Raw genomic sequence first — 21941 nt, 5'->3', positions numbered from 1 at the left:
TTTTCTTATATCGTGTCGTTTATGTTCGAATTCAATTTAATGTACATGTAAATGACCAACTAACTGAATGAATCTGAAAATAGTTTTTCCACGAATGTCAGGGCAAGGGATAGGTCAGTTGCTGCAGTTCATATTTTGGCCACTAGATGAAGACGTTGAATAGCAAACGCCACACAATGACGTCACAGACTACGTGCTGATAATTTTTTAAACGTTTATTCATGATTGAAAAAATACGTACGAGTCAGCCATATTTATTACTAAGACATGCTGTTGATGTTTTCTGCAATTGCAAACAATACCAAAGCAACACCTCACAAGAGAGCGTGTGCGAGAGATTGTGTGTGTCTGTCTTTCATGTCAGTCTGTTTTTATCGTGTGTGTGTGTGCAAGTGTATTGTGTGTGAACTTGTGTGTGTGTGCATGTGTGTGTCCCTGGGGCCCCCCTGGACATGATCATGATGATGATGAGCTTGTGTATCCGAGAGAATTGACGCAACGTCACCCCAGGATGTGATGTTGTATCGGCAACCTTGAAGCTCTTTCTGTCTTTCTATTGTACTTCTGGTAATTGGATTTCAGATGGCTGCGAGTATCAAGTCAGAATGACAACACACACACACACACACACGCACGCACCCCCCCCCCCCCCACACACACACAAACAAAACACATGACACAATATATTGGTTCTCATGTCGAACCAAGTGGTGTATTGACGCAAGCTTTTGTCCTCAAAGTGAGGCAGCGACAACAAGCTTGTTTTTGCTTCTTCTGCTCCTCACTGCGTTGGACCGAAGGGAACAATGCATGCACACACGGTGGGTTGGGTTTGGTGTTGTGGATGCTCGCACTCTTGGGCTCACCTTCTACAAACCCCTGGTTTTGATCCCTAATTTGAAACCCTAACCGTTGTGTAAAACGTTCATTTCAAACACTAAGACTAGTTTAAAACCCTTGGTTGAAATGCTCAACCTATTTGGAAACCCTAACCACTCGATGTGTGTGGATGCCCCAACAACGCATCCCCCCAATCACGTGGATGCTGGGGTACTACTTCCACAGTGACCACACCTTCTGCACGCCCCTTGGGTGTACCTCAGTAAAACGCAATTCAGCAAGCATAGGTTACCATTCGTCTTATTTCGTTGTCCTTTTTGTGGGGGGGGGGGCGAGACTTAGCATTTCTACAGCGGTTCACTTCTTTTTACATTTGTCAATAATAATGTCCAAAAATAAAAAAACAGTATTGTGTGGGATTATTTACAAAACAGACCTGTATGAAGCTGGTGTTTTGGGGAGGGGCTGTTGGATTTGAGCGTTCATCAGACGTCCACGCGTCGCGGCTCCATGGAGACAGGGCCTACTACTCAGCCACTTGAGTGGCAGGCGGCCATTGTGCGGCGTATGCTCGCTCGCTCGCTCGGGGGTCAGGGCGGCGGTTGTAGAGCCGAGAAGGGGTCGCGGCCTGCGACAGATGAAAGCGTCTTCACTGCCATCATCATTTAGTCATCAGCCGGACAAATAAAGATGGAGGATAATGAAGAGAACGCAGAGGCTCATTCACAAGAAGAAAAGCACTCAAGCCTCAAAGCTTCTCTAGAAAAGAGGGGGGGGGATCACCGCAGTGGTTGTCTTCTGTTTGTGCTGTGAGGAGCAAACAGAAGCATTTAGGATGTGATTCACTTTACTGTTATAAATTATTATGGTCACAAAGACACATTTAATTTCTGAAAAAGCAACTTTATAGAGGAAGCCAAGTCCAAAAAAATATTACCATGTGTTCTATGGAGCTTCAATAATATAAACATGATATTGTGATTAATGTTGCATATTCGCGAATTAAGCAGCAAATTCCATCTGTTTTTATCCAGCTCAGCCACTCTCTCATTGTCAGTCGATGGCAAGTGGCAAAATGCCCGCCCCCTGAGCTGGATAAAAATGGGTGGATTTTGCTGCTTAAGTTATATTCCGCAAAAACAATATTCATCAGAATGCCATGTTTAAATTAGTGGGGGCGCAGACAACTTATTTTAGGTAAGAATTTTTTTTACTTGACTTCCCCTATATATAAAAAAAAATGGAGAGGGGAAAAAGGGCGAAGAAATTTTTTTCCCTAAGCAATTAGAAGATATCATTTCCAAAATATTTTCCTTCTTGAGGGTTGAAATTCCTACACTCAATAAACACCCCCCCAAAAAGTAAAAACAGATTTAAAGAAAAAAAGTTTGATTTAAAAAATATCTTGAAAGACATTTGTTTTTAGAAAACAATTTTCATTAGAACCGCCATTTTAAAGAAAATAATCAAAAGTGATAATCCATAAATAGCAAGAATAAAAGAAAAAAATACTACTGCATCATGTTATTTTCCCATTTTCCGAGAGTCTTGAATACTATTAGGTTTTAAATGACCACAAAGTGTGAAACAAATAAATGCATATAATAAATAAATGACCATATATCGACAAATAAGAACATTCTCAAGCGACAAAAATATAAAGGTTCCGCCATAGGTTTCTGCCCGGACGTCTTTATCAGTGGGACACTGTCAAATGACTTGATGGTAAACACTAAGGTGAGTCCACAGTCATCTCCGCTTTCGCCTCAGCGGCAATGCGATAAAAACAACACGCTAACCGTCAATATTCTCTCCTGTTAAACGTCAACGATGCTACGCAGTGGACAAATTTACCTCGCATTGTTCGATGATGGAGACAGGCTAAATCGTTAGCTTCCGGCTCACTCGCCCGGCTCGCTTCACAACAGACAAAAAAAGACCGAAAAAACTTTTGAGTAAAAAAGGCGGACAAATGTGTAACTTTGTACGTATATATGATAGTGGGAAGGTCAAGTTTTTTTTTTTTTGACGAGCTAGCTCCCGTTAGCCTAGCATTCTGAGGTAGCTGACAGTGACGCCACCTTAGTCATGTTGACTGAGACGCGATGCTGACTTTGCTAGAAGACAAACACGCATGTGCACAACCAGCCACTGCTTCCCACCTGTCTTATGTTGTTGTGATTTTTCTCTTTACACTCAATCTGATTGTCAATCAGAAATTATGTTGTCTTTATAACGCATATTATATTCGGTTGATGCATGGATGTGATGAGTTCCTCCTTACTATGAAAAAATAAATTAATAGTAAAGAGGCAGGAGGTTATTCTGAGAAAAAGAGGACAAAGTCCTAAATTCTTGAGAAAAAAAGATATAGAAAATGAATATTTACTCAAGAAGAAAAGTCATAAAATTCCAAGAAAATAAATCTCTATGATCTTTTAGACTTCTTTGAAACTTGATATATTTTGTTCAAACAAAAGTTAACTTTTTCAATTTTTTTTAGGGAAGAAATTAAAAAAAAAAGTAATATTTTTCAGAAACGGCCAGGTCCTTTACTATACAAAAAGTTGCAATTTTCAATAACAAAATCATATTTTTGCAATGGACAATGCCTTTTTAAAGGGAAAAAGTTGCATTATTCCAAATGTTTTTCATGAATAGAGGCCCTCGCAATCTCACACCTTTGCAAATAAGTAATGGAAGTGAATTGTGGGTAAAAAAATACAAATAAATTCAATGTGTGTGTAGTATGGTGTGACCTGGGATGAGCTAATGGCTTTTTAAATAATTTATATGAGCAGACAAAGAGCCGGAGCCGAGCTGGAAAATCAATCGGAGCACAGATTAGAGGGAAGAGGAGTGCACAAGTGGACGGATAGACAGGTAGATAGAAAGCAGATACAAACTATGTGATAATCTACGTGCAAAATTGACTCACGGCCACACGGCTCTGAATAATTGCAACTGAGTTTCCGTTCACACTTCCTATTTACCCTTTTGACTTCTTCCTGTTTCAGACCACCTCCGTTTGATGCCACAAGGTCCTCCAGCATCAACCCAAAGACTTCAGGCAGGACTTTAATCCCTGACGGCAGGATGAAGGCTCTATAAGGATTTCGGTCCAGATGCCGAGATGTTTGGACCTAATTAGCCTGAGCTGTGAATGCAAGATGGAGGGCCTGAGGCAGTTGGACGTGGTGGGCGACATCAGCCCGGCTCTGGAGGCCACAGAGGACTTCACCGCCCCGGGCAGCCTCACTCCCCCCAAGAACCAGACCTCCGGGCAACCCAAGAAGCTCCAGGAGGCGTCGAGTACCGCGCTGGCTAAGCTGAGCTCTAGCGGCGTGTGGAGCCTCCTCGCCGGCCAGCAGCCCGAGGTGGGCCCGCTCGGGCTGGCCTGGGCCGACGGTCTGAGTGTGGTGAGCCTGCGGCATGGCAAAAGGAGCCGGGCGCGATCCACCAATGACCTGGTGGCGCACGGCAAGGAGGGCACCACCCCGGCCGCCAACACAGCCACCAACGCTGCCTTCAAGAAGGGACATAACAGGTCCAGGTCCGACGTTAACTACCGAACGGCCGCCTACACTGACAACGGACTTCCTGCCGTGGACACCCTAAAGAACGCAATTCTAAACCACCAGATGGAAGGTTGGTACGCACACATAAGCGTCACCAGCATGCCAAGTAGAAATCAACATGACTACTTGCGTGCACGGGATTGGACAATGTAGCTTAATGCTAATGAACAATGCCAAACGCTGGCTAGCAAAACTAACATAGAAATTGTAAGAGAAAAAAAAAGACAAATAAATTGTTTTAATTTAGTTACTAGTTCTACCGATCTGCGCGGTATGACGTCAGGACAGAAATACGGGGAAATCCCAGAGATTGTATTTTGCTAAATGAGGCCCCCCCCAAATATTAGGTACAACATTTTATTGCTTCGGATATTGATATTTTTGTTGCGTTGATGTCTACCTTAGAGTGTTGGATGTCTTTCTGTCCTCAGACGGTGTTGTAATGATAGAAAATGATGATAACCTTAAATGACACACACGCACACACACTCTCCAGAGGTCTGGGGGAGTGCAGGATAATAGCTGGTAATCCCGTCGGCAAATGGACTCAAATGAGGCGAGCGCGCATGAAGCTAATTAAGGCGCCTCCCGACACGGGCGGGATTACACCGTATTAGCATACGCGTGAAAAGCTAGCATGCCGTTTAGGCTGAAAAGGGGAGAAAGTGCAGCGGTGGGGGGGGAGCCCCGATGGATGGGACAAAGCGTCGTGTTTGCTTTCCTCATTAGCAACAGCTGGTTAGCATCAACACAATGAGCCCACGTTCACGTTGTGTCCTCATTCATGCCTTTCACGCAGAGACCTGTCACTGAAGACTTTTTATAAAAGCGTATTTAGCCAGTTTTCCTGATGGCAAATTAGCATTCCGAGCTAGTTCATCACTCAAGCGTTTTCCCGTCTAATGGACGGCGGCAGTTTTCCCTCTCAAAGCGCCCGGGCGTGACGGCGGCCAATCAGCATGCCCGTGCCGCTGCTCATTTGCATATTCATATAGGCTTGTTTAACAACGCTGACAAAACGGGTTTTGATAAGATCGACGAGGTAATTTTTTCCTCCCTCTGATCGATTTCTCCCACCGGGAAAACAAAGTCTGACGTCCGTCACTTGGCGCTCGGACGGGACAAAATGGAATTAGCGGCAGGAGCGGCGCCCATTGTTGTTGTTTTAAATAAATGGAGGCAGCTTGACGCACGTTGATTTATTGACATGCCAACACAAAGACGCCAGACTCTTTAAATTGCAGTCAATGCGAGCGCGACGCTATTTGTAGCCTTTACCTATCGGCAACATTTTGTTTAGAAGGTTTCACCATTGAACTCATTCAATGCCATTGACGGGTACAGAAGTCAAAAAGTGACTCGTACAGTGACATTACTCGAGTAAGGTTGAAAAGTATTATGCTCAGCAAAGGATTAGGGAGGTCTATCCTTCCCTAATTTTAAATATTACTATGTGGCGAGACTAGGAAGGGCAAGCTCGCCAACACGTGCCATTCTATGCCTGGGAACACAGACTTCATGCCTTCAGTTTGGGACAGTGGAGATTCACGTCTTCTAGAACTGTCCCAAATTGACAGGATTTTGGAAGAAGTCTTGAGGATTCATTATGTCGTAAAATAAATTCAATTTTGTTACATTGTGCCTTTTGCAGCTGAAAAGGGGAGCAGCAGTAGCAGCACCATGTTGAAGCAGGCCGAGATGGAGTACCGCGAGGGCCCGCGTGGCCGCTGGAGTGAGTGCCACGTGGAGCTGACGCCCTGCGAGCTGCGCCTCTACACGCTGGACAACAGCGCCAACCGGCAACTGGGCACCGCCTACTCGCTGTCGCACTGCCAGGGCGTGGTGGCGCCGGCGTCCTGCCAGCCCGCCGACCCGCGCACCCTGCAGGCCGTTTTCTTCAACAGCACACGGGTGCAGCTGAGAGCCGCCACCCAGTGGGAGGCGGCCGAGTGGCGGCGCCTCGTGTGGGAGAAGGTCCAGGCGGTGAGGCCCACCAGGCAGCGGAAGGGGGCGGCGGCGGAGAAAGCGGTCACCTTTCCTGACAACGTTGATGGCGCCCCCCCACTGAGCCGCCCCACCACCTTGCCGCTGTTCAGCCAGCGCTGCCAGGACGTCGTCAAAGCGGGCCTTCTGCACCAACTCCTGGACCAGAACAACTGGTGCGCCTTCACTTTCGTCTTGAGCAGAACCACCCTGCAGGCGTTTCCCACCGAGGGGCGCGGCCCCGTGTCACGCCCGGTCTGCCGGTACGCGCTGACCTCGTGCCTCGGCGTGCAGCCTGACCCCGAGGCCCCGGACCAGGCGGAGCGCTTCCAAGCGGCGTTTGCCTCCGGCGCGCTCCGACTCCGAGCCGACACGGCCGACAAGGCCCTGGAGTGGATGGAGGCCTTGAGGGGGGAGGCGGGCGCCTGTCAGCCCGGCCAGCAGGAGTGCGGTAACCCGGCGCCGCAAGGTGTGCTGCTGAGGTCCAAAGAGAGGAGGCAGAGGGAGCAGAGAGCCAAGAGGCAGTCGGTCACCACCAGCTTTCTCAGCCTCCTCACCTGTGTCGCTCTGGAGAAAGGCCTCACCGCTCAGGGCTTCACATGTGCAGGTCAGCGTCCTCTTCATGGCCAGTCATCCTCTTTGTCATTCTTCTTCTCCTTCATCCTTTGTTCTACTTTTGTCTTCGACGTCATCCCTTTCTCCTTTTCTTCCTCCAGCTTTTTGTTCTTCTCCGTCTGCCGCTTCCCTCGTCTTTTCTCCTTTTACTCACTCCTCTTTTTTCCCCCATCTTCTCCTTCTATTCCCCCCCTTCTTCTTCATATTTTCCTTGTTCCACTTCTGCATCCTTTTAGCTTCCTCTATCCTTCTTTTTCTATACTTTCTTCATCTGCTTTTCTTCCTTCTTAATCTGTTTATTCCCCTCCCACATTTGTGTCATCTTCTCCTCATACTGTTGTCTCCTTTTTCATCTATTTTATTCCTTATGTTTTTCCTTCATTTGCTTCTTCTCCTTCTTCCCATTCTCTTTCTCTTATTGCTGCTGTTTGTTGTTCTCTTTTCATGCCTACTTCTCAATCCTTCTTCTCCTCTTTATTCCAATTTTGTACGCTTAGGCTCATATTTCCTTTCTACTAGTTTATGCCACGACCACTGGCTCAACTAATGAATTGCTCGAGTGAATTGGTTCTAAATTCAGTTTGACTCCAAATTGTAGTGCACTACCCAGCTGTGGCCAGCAGAGGCGCCGGTGATTGTCACACATCTTGACCATCAATGTCCCTCCTTTTTTGCTTTCAACTCTTTTCATGTGTGGACTTTGCATATGCAACACACATACATGCATATACACATAGTATTAATTGAACTATTTAACATTTAAATGTACCGTGTGGTCTACAATTACTCATGGGAAAATTATCTCTTTTGAAGGACACAGTGTGTACGTGCGTGTGGGTCTGTGTGGGTGTTTGAAGAGCCGCACGCACACGTACACTTAATGTCATTTTGTCCGCCTTCACCTTACAATAGTGATGTGATATGGTTGTTATGTTTTCTTTGATGTCTGCTTTTTCACGTTACATCCTTCACCTATGTTGATATCGTCCCTTATCAGTGCTCATTTTCATCCCATTTGTCGACTATCATCGCTGAATCGTCCGAAAATGTATTGCGCCTTCCTTGTCAAGTCCCGCCACTGCTCTGCTTTTCATTGTACAAGACAAACACACACACATTATTTTTTGGTGGTCACCGGTGAATGCTGGAGTGTTTTATCAGTGTGAAAGAAACCACATCAAAGCTTTTAAAACACGCACGCGCACACGCGCACACACAGGTCTCCTCAAAGGTGTGCAGGTCTGGACCCGCGGCGGGCCGATGAAAGCCCGGTGTCGGCCCTCATGCCGTCTCCCACCGCCGTGCGCTCACCCCTCTACAGGTCAAAGTGACCCCCCCCCCCCTCTCCTTCTACCCACCACCACGTAGCCCCCCCACCGCCACAGTGAGCCGAGGTACAATCGGTAGACCTTTTGAGCTGCGTTTGAATTCCCATTCATCTTCCCCGTCCCCACAATAAAAGATCAGAGAGGAGCGGCGGAAACTGCTAGAAGCTTTAGTGACAATTAGCAGACAAGTAGCGCTCACAAAATGGTGGTGAAGTGTTGTACACAACACGGTGGAGATTGCATGCGGTGGTCAGTGTGTGAGTCGACCTGCAAATTTTGCAGCTTTGATGGTGGTACAGTGGTTACGTGAAAGAGGCTACACTTGTTGGGCTGCGGCAATTGCTTTCAATTAAATACGATGAAAGAAGCACAGCCCCCGTCCCGCCTTTCCGGCCTCCCGTCTATTACGCCTTTTCTACCGCCTCGGAATTCTCACTGAGCTCCCCGTTCGCGAAAGGCATCACAGTGTGCTCGTGTTCAGGTGCATGCATGTCGTCGCCAGCATTTCCTGATGATTATCTCTCACATAGTTTTCCTTGCATCTTTTTCACACCGTCTCTGGTATGCTTGATAAGACACACCTGTGTGCGTGTGTGCGCACGTGTCGGGTGTTTGGGTGAAAATGGGACAAAGCATTCAAAACCAACGCAGGGAAGGATCTATTTGTTCCTCATCTCTTGTGTTGTGACTACTGCTTTTGGCGTGACGGCACGAGGCAGCACTTATACAGACAGATGTTGGGAGCTTTAGCATATTCCGCATGAGCATATTCCAAAACCATTTTGAATGAGCAACACAACATTTTGTCAGGATGTCTTTTAGGAGTTTGCCATTTTATTTTGACGCGTATATGTTCGGGTATTAGCATCAATGGCGCTTTGTTTTTATTTTTGAAAATTTAACCCCTGAAGCCAGTTTTGCTTGGCAACATGACGTTTGATAGCGTCATCGTTCATGAGTAGACCCACAGAAATGCTTCAAAAGACACAGGAAGTCTACTCTTTTGGAGGATGGCCGAGTGGTCTAAGGCGCCGCGTTCCGGACCCAGTCTCCCCAGGAGGCCTGGGTTCGAATCTCGTGGCTGCCAGGATGGCCGAGTGGTCTAAAGGCGCCGCGTTCAGGACCCAGTCTCCCCAGGAGGCCTGGGTTTGAATCTCGAATTTCCCCATTGTGGGACTAATAAAGGCATTATTATTATTATTATTATTAAAGAAGCAACGACTGGGTGATTTTTGCCTTTTCTGAGATGAACTCGTCCCAGAAATTGAGCCCAACGTTTTCAAATTTCCACATTAACTAAAGAGAGAGACGTTAGCATTTTCGTCACTGCGTGTGGACCGACCCGAACTGGCATTGTGACTTCACCCTCTTGTGTACAGGCTGCCAGCGTCCAGTGGGCGCCTCCAGGGGCAAAGCCAAAGTCTGCCACTACAGTGGCTGGTATTACTGCCAAAACTGCCACCAGGACAACACCTTCCTCATTCCCGCCCGACTGCTGCACAACTGGGACACCAGCAAGCACAAGGTGACGCACCACAAAACACGCCAACCAACACTGGGCTGTCCCAATTGCTTTCATGGCCGTGCCACATATTACATAACTGCTAATTTGCACAATAGAATTTGATAGAAAAAAAATGTCCAATGTCCAAAACACATGATTGTGATCTCGCCCCTCGTCAGTTTAACGATAGCACAATAAAACAAAACGAACTGCCGTCGGTTCAAATGTCCCCTGTGTGAGTCGTGAGCGCTATCCGCTTGCAGGTGTCCAAGCAGGCGAAGGAGTTTCTGGAGTTTGTGTATGAGGAGCCCCTGCTGGACGTGCAGCAGCTGAACGGGGCTCTCTACGAGCACTGCGAGCCCCTCAGCGCCGTGCTGCGCCTCCGCCAGCAGCTGCAGTCGTTGCGCGCCTACCTGTTCAGCTGCCGCGCCACCATCGCAGAGGATCTGCGACGAAGGTACAGCCAACCCCCGTTTATCGCGTGGGGCCGCCCGCAATATGAGTGGCAAAGAGAGAGGGCCATCTGACACATCCACCCACGTCTGTGTTTGTGTGTGACGGCACAGTTTTGCACACTTCCAAACACTGCTAAAACATTTGCAGACACATCAGTCTTATGGTTTATTATTTTTTTTCTTTTCCAGTGGTCATCGTAAGTCCACGTCCATTTTAACTGCCACTAATATACAAAGTCAAAATGTTTAAAAAAAAAAATATTATTTAATTTATGGTTAATTTGAATAACATTTTTCATTCTACTTTGTTTTGATTCAATTAGATGTCTCTTTTATTTTCATATTTAGGGTAAAATTGTCACGCTTACATTTTCATTAGTTAAGAGAAATTTAAAAAAAATCATTTTTTGATAGTTTGTTGTTTTGAAGAAAATGTTTTAAATACTCTTTTTTTTTACAGAAACAATTTCTACTTTGTGTTATTGTAAAATGAAAACTTGTATTTTTCATGCAAATAAGTAAAAAAAGGTATTACGATAAAATACACTTTTACATAAAATACAATTTATAGCGCTACGTACTATATGTACTTTTTCTTATACACATGCACAAAAAAAAAAAAAAACTTTTTAACAATTGTGACACATTTTTACCTCCAAAATGTACGTGTACTATTTCTCATTTTAAAAGTGTGGTGACGTTCCAGCCCATTGCATTGTTTTTCCTTTTCAAAGGTTTACTCGAGTGTATTTCAAACAAATTACTTCCTTGCCTTAGTGTTCGCAAGCGCCCGTACACACGCCACACACGGGACGACCTCAGAGAGGCCACATTTAAACATTGTCACAATGATGGACGACTCACCACTGCTCGTTTTTCTTCCCTTTCCTCTGCAGAATTTTCCCTCGAGAGTATTTGCTGCAGCACATTCACCTCTACTCCATTGCTGACCTGCAGCAGGTACACACAAATGTTATCATTTGCCCTTAAAACACTTTATTTACTCATTTGGCCCAAAATACTGTTTTACATCACAAAATTGTTGATTTGACATGTAAAGTCGTTCTCAATAGCAATGCAATAATTTGCCATTAAACAATATTTTTTTTCCAAAAAAAAAAAAAAAATCGGGTTATGAAACTGAGGAGAAGAATAGTGTCCCAATACTTTTGCTCATATATTTAAAAAAAGCTTTCTTAGTGATGTTATGAGTGGACAGACTAATTTTAATTTTTAGTGCGTGTGTGTGTGTGTGTGTTGTACAAATGAGGCCAACATGGCGACGGTGGTGTGGAGGTAAATTGGGGTGGGGGTGGGGGTGAGGGGGTGATGTGAGGGCTGTATGGGGCAGAGGAAAAGGGCTCATAAATGAGTGAAAAGTTCTTTTGTCTGTGATTATGTTGCACCCTGCCCCTCTTTTCTTTCTTGACGGGAGGCTCCCTCGCTCGCCCGCTCTCACGGTGAAAGAGCACCCCCTGCCCCCCCACGCCCCCCCTCTCCTCACCCTGGCCCCTCCGAACCGCCTCTCACCTCCTCCACTCCCACACTGTGTCGCTGTGCTCGGCTAATTGCTCACATTGAGAAGCAACAGGCGGGAAAACAATGCGTGACATGCCTGCATTCAGCCTCACACACATGCATCCCCGTGCATGCACACACACTCACACACACCTGTTAGAAGAGGATTCACCAATCAATGCCACTTTGTAAGAAGCCATTTTACAATTATTATCGATATTTTCCATCCTGAGCCGGAATCGAACCGTGCATCTCTGTTCGACTATTCGTATTTTATTTTACTCTATTTAAATACTTATATTTATATATTTTTTTACAATTTTAATTGATATAAATGGACATGTATCTTTAAATCTTTTTCTTATGTCAATTTATTTTCTTTAAATGAACACACCGAAAGCTGGGATTCCTTTTTAGAGAAGAAATCCAGATATTTTAAACTAAATATACATTTTCATATAACACCAAAATAAATGTGAGCTTAATATAGTTGTAAGTTTTTTTCAAAAAAAATTTTGATCCAGTCAAGTCAGGCAGCTGTTTAACGTCCGTTTTAGCTGATTAGAAGGCAGCACAAAGACTCTGCGTGCAGTAAAGAGGACAAGCCTCAACTGCAGCGCGCGTGTGTCAGCGTGCGTGTGCGCACGTGTGTCTTGGGAGATGGAGTATAAGGAGTGAGTCGTGTTCACAAGCTACAGGACATAGTTTGACATTTTTGTGACAGTTGCTAACCGTAAACTGTGGGTATGTTTAGAGAACATCTAGTTCTGTAGTAGTTGTCATTTTTAAATTATTCAAATGTGTTTCAAAAGTGGATTTGAAATTTAAGAGCAAGATTATTGTTGTAGTGCGTTCGCGTCGGGGCTCGTCCTCCTCCCTGCTTTACTTGCGCTCCAATTAGAGGCGAGGTGTTCATTAGGGAGCCTGTCAGCACGCATCAGGACGGCCATTCGTCAGTGCAACCGGCGAGGGGGGGGCCCGCTGGGGGAGGAGAATGGGGGGTTACAGCGGTGTCACCAGCCCAAACATTCATCATCCTCGTCATAAAATTAGGAACACTTTGCATGCAACAAACACACATGCCTAGAAACATGTTGAATGCGCGTGTGTGTGTGGTCCACATGTCACTTTTAGGCACACGCAAGTTTGCAAAACCACACAGCAGCGTGTACTTCACTTGGACAAACAGCTGAGATTAAGGTATCAAGACTGTTAAAGTTTCAAGCAAGGATTAAGGTTTCAAGTCATAGTTAGGGTTTCAAGTCTGGGTTTCAAAGTATGGTTTTAGGTCTGGGTTAGGGTTTCAAAATGGTTTCAGGGTAGGGTTTTAAGTCAGGGTTAAAGGTTGCCCACTTGGGTTATTGTTTCATAGTAGTTAATAAAAAAAATAAAAAAAACCTGCGTGGGTGTGGCTACATGCCACCTACTGTGCTCTTCTGACCCCACGCCCTGCTTTGGTGGCCACGCCCCTTACAGGTGATTGACGGCCATCTGGCTCCCTTCCTGTCCAAAGTCATCAAGTTCGCCAGCGCTCACGTGCTGGGCTGCACTTTGTGCCGACAGAAAGGTTTCATCTGCGAACTGTGCCACAGCGGACACGTCATCTACCCTTTCCAGGACAGCGCCACCAGGAGGTCGCTCTTTGTATTACAACTCATTACGACATTCCCCGACGACACCCCGCGTGAATAGAATCCACGAAGTCTCCAAATAATTTTGCCGGCATGTCGTGTTCCCGTCAGGTGCTCGGGGTGCGGTGCGGTCTTCCACGCCGAGTGTCGCCAGAAGTGTCAGCCATGTCCCCGCTGCGTCCGACGCGAGCTCCACCACACCAAACGGCCGTCGTCCTTCTGGTCACCCGACGATGACCACCACCTGCCCTACCAGGACACCTGAGACACGCCCCTACAAAACGGCGGACACAAGATGGCGACGGTCCGAGCCAAGCTCAAGTAAAAGACGCTTCGGGGAGTGTAAATGTTGCACAAGGACTTCTTTATACGACTTCACAAAAATGCAACACACGTGACATAAACATCAATGTCAAAATAATCACTGATTTATGTTGAGGGACGAAATCTCAAGGATGGTTCGGCGTCAATTGTTTTTGTCGCCAAACAGCGCCCCCTACCTTAAATTCATATTAGCTAGCAACAAGTTTCTTACGAGCGTGGTGCTAAGTCGTATTCCAACGCACTGTTAGTATTGACCTCCTTGTAACAGCAAGCTCTAAGTTACAATTTTACGTTTGCTGGAAATATAAAAAGGATAACTAGCGTGTGTAAGCTCCGTCTTTTTTAAAATTTCTGACATAATGTTAAATCATTAATTGTAGACTACTATTGCGTCAAGCTCCAACTTTTAATCATGCAAACAATAAAATGACGAGCTAACGTTACGTTTGCCCATAACATGAAAACAAAACAACAACTAGATTGCGTAAACTATTAGCTAGTTAGCCTTTTTATTCCGGATGCAATGTTAAATTGGCAAAAGTCAAATGACCCTGAACAATAATCGACTGGTAATGTTAAAGAAAAAAAAAGAATGAAGAGCTAGCTAACCGTTTCTCTGAAGCATTAAAAACGACAAGTACCATATACAAGCTATTAGCTAGTTAGCCTCTTTATTTATGTCGGCCGTATTGTGAATTAATTCAACTTCGACTAGTATTACCATGTACATCACGACTTGTGACGTTACCATAAACATGACGGGGATTGTACACTAGTTTGTAACAAAAAGACAATCACGTTAACAAGCAATAATTTGTCATTAACACGTTTTATTGCAATAGCGTCATTAGCTCTCATCTAATTGGCTGCCCATCTATTAAGCCATTAAAGTATAACCCCAGTAACATTTAACAATGAAAAAAAAAAAGTGAAATGTATTATTGAAACCGGTAACATTACGAGTCGTAGTTTGTCGTAACACTTGTCTTCAATTTTACTCTACATTCAAAATGAAAAAAAATAATAGTTAAATATACACAACACTCAAGACTTGAATTATTACGTCGAACATTGATTAATAAAAATTGACTGTGAAGCTTTTACATAATTGTACGTCTCATCATGCGTGATAGGGCCATGACCTAAAAATATTTTATTTTGAACGTAATGTAAAATTTTTAAATGTAAATTACAATTACGGTAATTTAGAAAATCAAGGCAAAAACTTAACATCTTAAGAACTTTAAGTTTGCCATTAACAAAAAATAGGCGAAAAGTAGCTCAGTAAGCCAATGAAGGACATTTGACGTGAGTGCAATTTGAATCGGAATAGCGCTGTTAGCTAGTAGCGCCTCCCAGTTTGAGTGTTCAAAGTCACAATTGCGTGACGACACAATTTTGTTGGTGACCATGAAGTAATGACGTCGTCGTCCATATCAATATTAAGTTATTTAACATTATGTCAACATATGAGCCACGCTGAACACGCTTAGCTTTTTAGTTGCATTTCAATTCAGGGACGAAATAAATTGTGCTTTGGCCAAAAGATTTATGAATTTATTTATGGGTTTTTTTTTGTATTATTTTTTCGTTCTTCGATGAGGGAAAAAAGACTGATTGCTTCAACTACTGTTTTTGTTCACCATATTTTTCATTTATTTTGCCCTCAAATGTGTTTTCTCAAGTATTAAATGAAGCACTTTAATTTGAATTTGCACGTTTGATGTTGGTTTTGCTTCTTTTAGTTTTGTTGATGGCCAATAAAATATCTTGAAGGGAATTTTGTGGTTGTAGTCTTGTGAGATTTTCATGTTCTACCCATGCTTTTCACCCTCGCGATAAAAGCGGTGTCGGTTTTCACATTTTCCTCAAAACAATCATCGACAAGGATGGAATTTGAACTCACCCGTGCAAAGCACAACGGATTAGCGTTCCCTCACTCGTACGGCCACCTTGTCACTTGTTTGTCGACAGTGACATTTTCTAACCATGTTCTAACATTTCCAAGCCCATTTTCCATTGTGTTCCAATTCTTTTCCACCTGTGTTAGAAATATTCTACCAGTGCTTTAACTTTTTCCACCTCTGTGAACTGGGCCACCTACGTTCTACGTTCTGTCTGTTCAAAACTTGAACACAGGTGACGACACAAGCACGGAGGATGGCGGTGACATCATTTACGGCCTACAAAGTGGATTAAGCCTGGACATGACAAAAAGCTAGCAGGTCACTTAGCATCAAGTCAGCTAGCGTGGCCACGCAGGCTCTCGTCCAATGCCGACGGAGCGTCCCTGCCTTAATTGTCTCGGCCAATTAGTGCTGACGAGCTGGACCACAAAGCGGCAAGTGTAGCCAGCGCAGCGCCGCCTTTGTCCTGCTCCAGTGGCCCGCGGACCCTCGCCGCTCATTTAGAGACAGGGAGCGAGAATGAGGGAGACCCCCACAATTCGAGAGAGAGAGACCCCCACATGCCAACACAAATCAAAACAAAAGACACGTTAAGGAGGGGGAAACGGTCACAAAGGGGGGGGGAGCCGATACGAACACAATGTGTGAGTGAGTGAGTGCGTACGTGTGTGTCTGTGTGCGCGTGTGAGTTTATGACTGAGATTTGTGTGTGTTAGTGTCTCATTGTGAGTGCACAATAGTGTGTGTAGACATGTATGAGTGTGTGTGTGTGCATGTCTGGTTGTTATTTTGTCGAAAATGCTTCATTTTAGTTTAGTTCTTTTTCATTAGTATTAGTTTAAAATATGTATAACGTATTTGTCAAGTGCAAAAAAGGTCAGTAATTATTGCATAATAAAGTACAGTACAGTTATTAATTAAAATTAAGTAAAACCCGTTATTTTCTGCTAAATAAGTTATTTTTGTGGGTTGTTTGTAAAAATGGGACATTTCATTGCTGACTTAAGTCAAACATGAAGCTGGAAAAATCACATATTTCGTGATTCATGTTTCCTTTCATCAGTCACCTGAAAGGGTAAAAAAAGATCAACCTGCGCAAACATACAAAGACGCCCAACCCTAACCTTTGAACTCGAACCCTTAACGCCCTCGCAAAGCAACCCAGTAACGGCAACTCTTTACACGAATATTTTATTTTACTTTAAACATATAAGTGATCAAAATCATAGCAAAAAATGTTTATCGTAAAGTAAAGAGCATTACCATTTGCTCATTATGTTTGCATTGCAAACACATTTTACAACAAGGTTAACTGACAGCTACTCATTCATCAACGTCAGTCATCCATTAACCGGTGCGTTCAGGTGCTGCTCAGTCTTTTCCAAACGAGTGGACAGTCACGAAAGACAAGAAGCAGCTGGTGCGTTCAGTTGCACTCAGTAAAGGACCATAATGTCCTTCTGAAATTAAAGTGCTTGCGTAAAATAAGTTCAGAAAATGGCAAATCAAATATATTTGTGTCAAAAGTAAAGTAATTACACATTTTACAAATAATAAAGAATGAAAAAAAACATTGGGGGGTATATTTGACAAAATAATAGTTTTCCCGAAGTAACTCATTGGAACAAAATCTGACAAATGTTAAATTTATTTCTATATGCATTTTCCCTCCTTGCATTTCGTTTACTTTTGTACTTTGTTGTTTCAAAACCGTTACTTTTATACTTCAATATAAGTAAAAAGCTGGAGTTGATACAATTTCTGCTAAAGTCTTTTTAATCTCAATATCTATACTTCGACTTGAGTAATGACGGTATATACTTTAAAAATGACACGTCCGCGGGTTGTGATTGAGCGTCGTGACGTTGCAAGTGCGACGTCCGAGGGTCCCTGAAGGCAGCGGGCAGCCAGGCTTGCAGGAGGCATCTAGTGCGTGTTGAGTTGGTTCAGTCCGTGCGGGGGTTCGCACCTGAGGGGTCGCGTGTGGTGCGAGGGATGCGGTGGGACGTCGGAAGCCGCCGGACAAGGAGGCGGGGGGAAAAACAAGTTTATGTTGTAGAGGAGTTTACTTGTTTTTGTTTGAAAGGTGCACGTGAGCGTGCGTGACGACGCCACGAGAGTATTTTTCTTCCCCAGTCCTTGGTGGATTTTAGTTGGCACAGAGTGACTTCTTCAGCTATTCGGAGGACTTGTTTTTTTTTTTTCCTCCGCGTGGATTAATAATCAATTTGAGACTTTGCACAGGAGAATGGACTAAAGGGGCACAGCACTATAAACCATTTTTGGTTTCTGGTTTGATATTGGTTTTAAATGGACCAAAAGAGCACGCGACTTTAAGACCAGTTTTGGTTTGGTTTTATTTCAAATGTGCAACAAGACTTTAAGATCATTTTTGGTTTGGTTTTAAGCAGACCTCAAAACCACAAGACTTTAAACCACTTTTGGATTAAATGGAGTTGACAATGAGGTTTCTGCTGATCCTGCTGATCCAGAGTGGGCCCCGGGTCCATGCAGCTTCCAAGGAGATTTCGTGTGAGCCCATCACGGTTCCCATGTGCCGAGGCATCGGCTACAATCTGACCTACATGCCCAACCAGTTCAACCATGACACTCAGGAGGAGGTGGGCTTGGAGGTGCACCAGTTCTGGCCTCTGGTTCGGATCCGCTGCTCCCCGGACTTGCTGTTCTTTCTGTGCAGCATGTACACGCCCATCTGTCTACCAGACTACCGCAAGCCTCTACCGCCGTGCCGATCTGTGTGCGAACGCGCCAAACGTGGGTGCTCGCCCCTCATGAGCCAGTACGGCTTCGAGTGGCCCGAGCGGATGAGCTGTGAGCGTCTTCCCCGGCTGGGCGGCGACACGCTCTGCATGGACCAGAACGGGAGCGAGGCCACCACCCCACCGCCACCGCCCTTTGCCAAACCCACAATCAAGAACCGCCTCAGACCAAACGCCCCAGCGCAAAGTGAGCGTGAGTGCCGCTGTCGGGAGCCCTTGGTGCCCATCAAAAGGGAGTCACACCCGTTGTACGGGCGGGTCCGCACGGGGCCGATCCTCAACTGCGCTCAGCCGTGCCACCAGGCGTACTTCTCGGAGGACGAGCAGACCTTCACCACCCTGTGGGTGGGGCTGTGGGCGGCGCTCTGCTTCGCATCCACCCTCACCACGGTGGCCACCTTCCTCTTGGACATGCAGCGTTTCAAGTACCCCGAGCGACCGATCATCTTCCTGGCGACTTGTTACCTCTTTGTGTCATTGGGATACATCATCCGGCTGGTGGCCGGGCACGAGCGGGTGGCGTGCACCCACCTTGCGGATCAGTCCCACATCCTCTATGATACGGGTGGTCCTGCTTTGTGCACCCTGGTCTTCCTGCTGGTCTACTTCTTCGGCATGGCCAGCTCCATCTGGTGGGTGGTTTTGTCTTTCACGTGGTTCCTGGCCGCGGGTATGAAATGGGGAAGTGAGGCCATCGCGGGGTACTGCCACTACTTCCACTTGGCCGCCTGGCTGGTCCCCAGCGTCAAGACTGTTCTAGTTCTGGCCCTCAGCGCCGTAGACGGCGACCCGGTGGCCGGCATTTGCTACGTGGGCAACCAAAGCCTGGAGAACCTTCGAGGCTTCGTCCTGGCTCCCTTGGTGGTCTACCTGTCCGCCGGCTCATTTTTCCTCCTTGCTGGTTTCGTGTCTCTCTTCCGCATCCGCGGTATCATTAAACAGGGAGGGACCAAGACTGACAAACTGGAACGCCTCATGATCCGAATCGGACTCTTCGGGTTGCTCTACACAGTGCCTGCTGCGGTAGTGGTGGCCTGCCTGGTCTACGAGCAGCACCGACGCCCCGATTGGGACCGGGCGCTGGCCTGTTCTTGTGCTGCCGAGCGCCAGCGGGTGGGCGGCGGACCTGACTACGTCGTTTTCATGCTCAAGTACTTTATGTGCTTGGTGGTGGGCATCACATCGGGGGTCTGGATCTGGTCTGGAAAGACATTGGAGACCTGGCGCAGGTTTCTGGTGCAGTGCTGCCCCTGGTGGCCCCACAAGGTGGTAGCCCCGCCCCCTGTGTACGCAGAGGCCGCCGCCGCTTTAACGGGACCCGTTACTGGGATGTACCATAAAGCTCCGTCTCATACATGACAAGTCAAAGTAAACCTGAGACCAGAAGAGCCAGATGTTCAAGTCCATGGAGCCACACTGGAACCAGTATGCATTTGCAGACTAAACCTTATTTATTGATGTAAATATTGACAGGAGTTCTACCACAAGGTCTAGGTTCTGCCGCTGGCCTTGGACGCTGGACGTGTACATAAATGCGAAGTGTAATGAACTTGAGGTTCTAATACAGGTTTCGGTAATTGCATTGGGTGTTCAGCGTCATCTGCTGGTGGCAAGAGGAACTACTTAACATGATTGCTCACACTCAGACCATTAGTAAACAAACCGTAATCATGCGACTCGTTTTATGTTTATTTCTAGTTGACTAATACTGACCTCTTCTCAATTGTCTGAAAATAAGTCAACTTTTGAAAAATTATTCATTGTCCTCCTTTATATTCTGCAGTTGCTCAGTTTAAATTGTGATAAATGTGCATCAACACTTGTCTTGTGCTAGAGCCATTTTTTTTTTTTTTTTTTACATTTTATGAAGAATTTCAATCTACAAACGAAATAGTCACATGACTACTTTTATGTTCATTTATATGTGGACAATGCTGATGTTGACTCAATGTCCCGATGGTTCCGGAATCACAATTTTCAAATTGATTAATATTTTGCCCCTTGAAATTCTGCTGTTGCTCATCTTAAATCAAAACAATCGAAACAATACAGTAATTTATGATACTTGTTTGATGTAAATTCGTATTTGGCCAATGCCGATGTCAACCCTATGTCATAAGGATTTTGCAATCAATTGCTTATCTTAAAGATATGTAAAGGATTTGTTGTATGGAAGCATTTTTTTCTTTTTAACCAGTTTCTGTCCATTCATATTTGATCAATGCCATAAATCTAAAGGGACTGTTGTGCTGGTATAGGTTGATGTTTTTGTCTCATTTTACATTCAAAATTGAATTTAACATCAAAACTACAAGAAGAAAATATTTCTCACCATATTCTACCACAATGAAAAATGACATTTAAGAATAAAAACCCTCACTGGATCAATTTAAATTTCTTTTTGTTGTATATTTGTTTGTACAAAAATGTGAAGGTTTTGGTACAAAACAAGCACTTTGTTAACACTGTGGTGGCGTTTTCTTTTGGTTTGAGAGACACCAAGGACTCATAATAAGTGATTTGCATTCTGATGGCTCCACTGGCGTCTTTTTTTTTTAATTTGTCCTTGAAATTTTATTTTTCTGCTGACAGTGGAAGTGAATAGGCCGATTAAAATGCGACATATTTGCAACCATTTTGTCACATTGTGTTTATTTAATTAAATAGTGTTTACTTTTATCTGCTTGTATTAGAATTCAAAGGACACAAAGTTGGAGTTTCCTTCATTTGTGCATGATTTCCAACATACAAAGGAATCGAATGTCGATTTTCATGGCAACACTCACCGATTATCACGTAACTCGTTGGTGTCCTCCTGAGGAATAAAGCGGTATTACACGTCAACGTCGTCATAATCAGACGCATAAATATGTGCTTTGAAAATGTGCTAATGTACTATTTTAATCCAACTACTCGGGTAAAAAATTTACATTTTGGCAAGACTTTAAAAAATGAGTTACTGTTTCGCAAATTTTGGTGTAAATTGTCTACCACCGTTTCCTAATCAACAAATCACAGCGGGACGTCTTCAAGCATTGATTGAACGAATTAAATTCCTTTAAAACAACGACTTGACATTTCAGCACCATATCGTAGCAGTAATTATCTAATCGAGACGCTACGTTAAGTAATTGCATCTATCTACTTGAATTATGTCAATATATAAGATAAAATACCTTAAGCGGCCAGTCTAGCGTCCAATGCGAGGTTGTGAACGATCCCATGATGCACTGCGGTAAAGACATCGTCTGAACAATTAAAAAAGAAACTTCAAATTGTAACGAATCACTGTGGTACGTCTTTGAGCGTTGGATAAACTACAAAAAATGAAATACTCGATTTCTTAACTCCCTCGGGCTACATCATAAAAATACCAAAATGATTTTACTGCCTTTTCCCCTTTTTTTTTGCCTTGACCCTTATCTCCAGTGGGTTTTTCCGTGTGACGTCATTTACAAGCGCGGCGCTTTCCTCTAAC

At 44.7% G+C, this 21941-nt stretch overlaps 2 protein-coding genes and 1 long non-coding RNA gene across 5 annotated transcripts; 2 read left to right on the top strand and 1 right to left on the bottom strand.

Moving 5' to 3' along the window:
* Positions 1-258: 258 nt before the first annotated feature.
* LOC148323687 (uncharacterized) lies at positions 259-21897 on the bottom strand. The gene is made up of 4 exons (XR_015846466.1): positions 21640-21897; positions 21250-21278; positions 11168-11254; positions 259-1647 (listed from the first exon to the last, which is right to left on the bottom strand). It is a non-coding gene; the product is annotated as an uncharacterized LOC148323687 (long non-coding RNA).
* On the top strand, positions 2506-15556 carry plekhm3 (pleckstrin homology domain containing M3). Of its 2 annotated transcripts, XM_088314793.1 has the most exons (9): positions 2519-2577; positions 3642-3723; positions 3858-4488; positions 6070-7008; positions 9724-9869; positions 10112-10305; positions 11200-11263; positions 13298-13455; positions 13564-15556. In XM_088314793.1, the coding sequence occupies exons 3-9, from the start codon at positions 3966-3968 to the stop codon at positions 13715-13717; spliced, it is 2178 nt and encodes a 725-aa protein (XP_088170919.1). In that variant the 5' UTR covers positions 2519-2577; positions 3642-3723; positions 3858-3965; the 3' UTR covers positions 13718-15556. The 2 variants fall into 2 exon arrangements, with proteins under 2 accessions (XP_088170920.1, XP_088170919.1); XM_088314794.1 differs by lacking the exon at positions 3642-3723 and having other exon boundaries at positions 2506-2577.
* On the top strand, positions 17531-21095 carry fzd5 (frizzled class receptor 5). Of its 2 annotated transcripts, XM_088314796.1 has the most exons (2): positions 18144-18304; positions 18382-21095. In XM_088314796.1, exons 1-2 carry the CDS (start codon positions 18288-18290, stop codon positions 19820-19822), a joined length of 1458 nt encoding a protein of 485 aa, XP_088170922.1. In that variant the 5' UTR covers positions 18144-18287; the 3' UTR covers positions 19823-21095. The 2 variants fall into 2 exon arrangements, with proteins under 2 accessions (XP_088170921.1, XP_088170922.1); XM_088314795.1 differs by having other exon boundaries at positions 17531-21095.
* Positions 21898-21941: the final 44 nt, after the last annotated feature.

Source organism: Idiotropiscis lumnitzeri, chromosome 14 (assembly GCF_059441095.1).
Source record: "Idiotropiscis lumnitzeri isolate Australia: NSW breed Sydney's pygmy pipehorse chromosome 14, RoL_Ilum_1.0, whole genome shotgun sequence".
Taxonomy (NCBI): domain Eukaryota; kingdom Metazoa; phylum Chordata; class Actinopteri; order Syngnathiformes; family Syngnathidae; genus Idiotropiscis; species Idiotropiscis lumnitzeri.
Note: the sequence above shows the minus strand (reverse complement) of the source record. Positions and strands in the feature narration are given on the sequence as shown.

Bases quoted from the DNA above. Each gene is read 5' to 3' on its own strand.
- plekhm3 (XM_088314794.1), top strand. From the start codon at position 3,966: ATGCCGAGATGTTTGGACCTAATTAGCCTGAGCTGTGAATGCAAGATG. The intron at 10,306-11,199 runs GTACAGCCAACC...TTTCCTCTGCAG, and splicing joins GCAGAGGATCTGCGACGAAG to AATTTTCCCTCGAGAGTATT. The intron at 11,264-13,297 runs GTACACACAAAT...CGCCCCTTACAG, and splicing joins CCATTGCTGACCTGCAGCAG to GTGATTGACGGCCATCTGGC.
- fzd5 (XM_088314795.1), top strand. From the start codon at position 18,134: ATGGAGTTGACAATGAGGTTTCTGCTGATCCTGCTGATCCAGAGTGGG.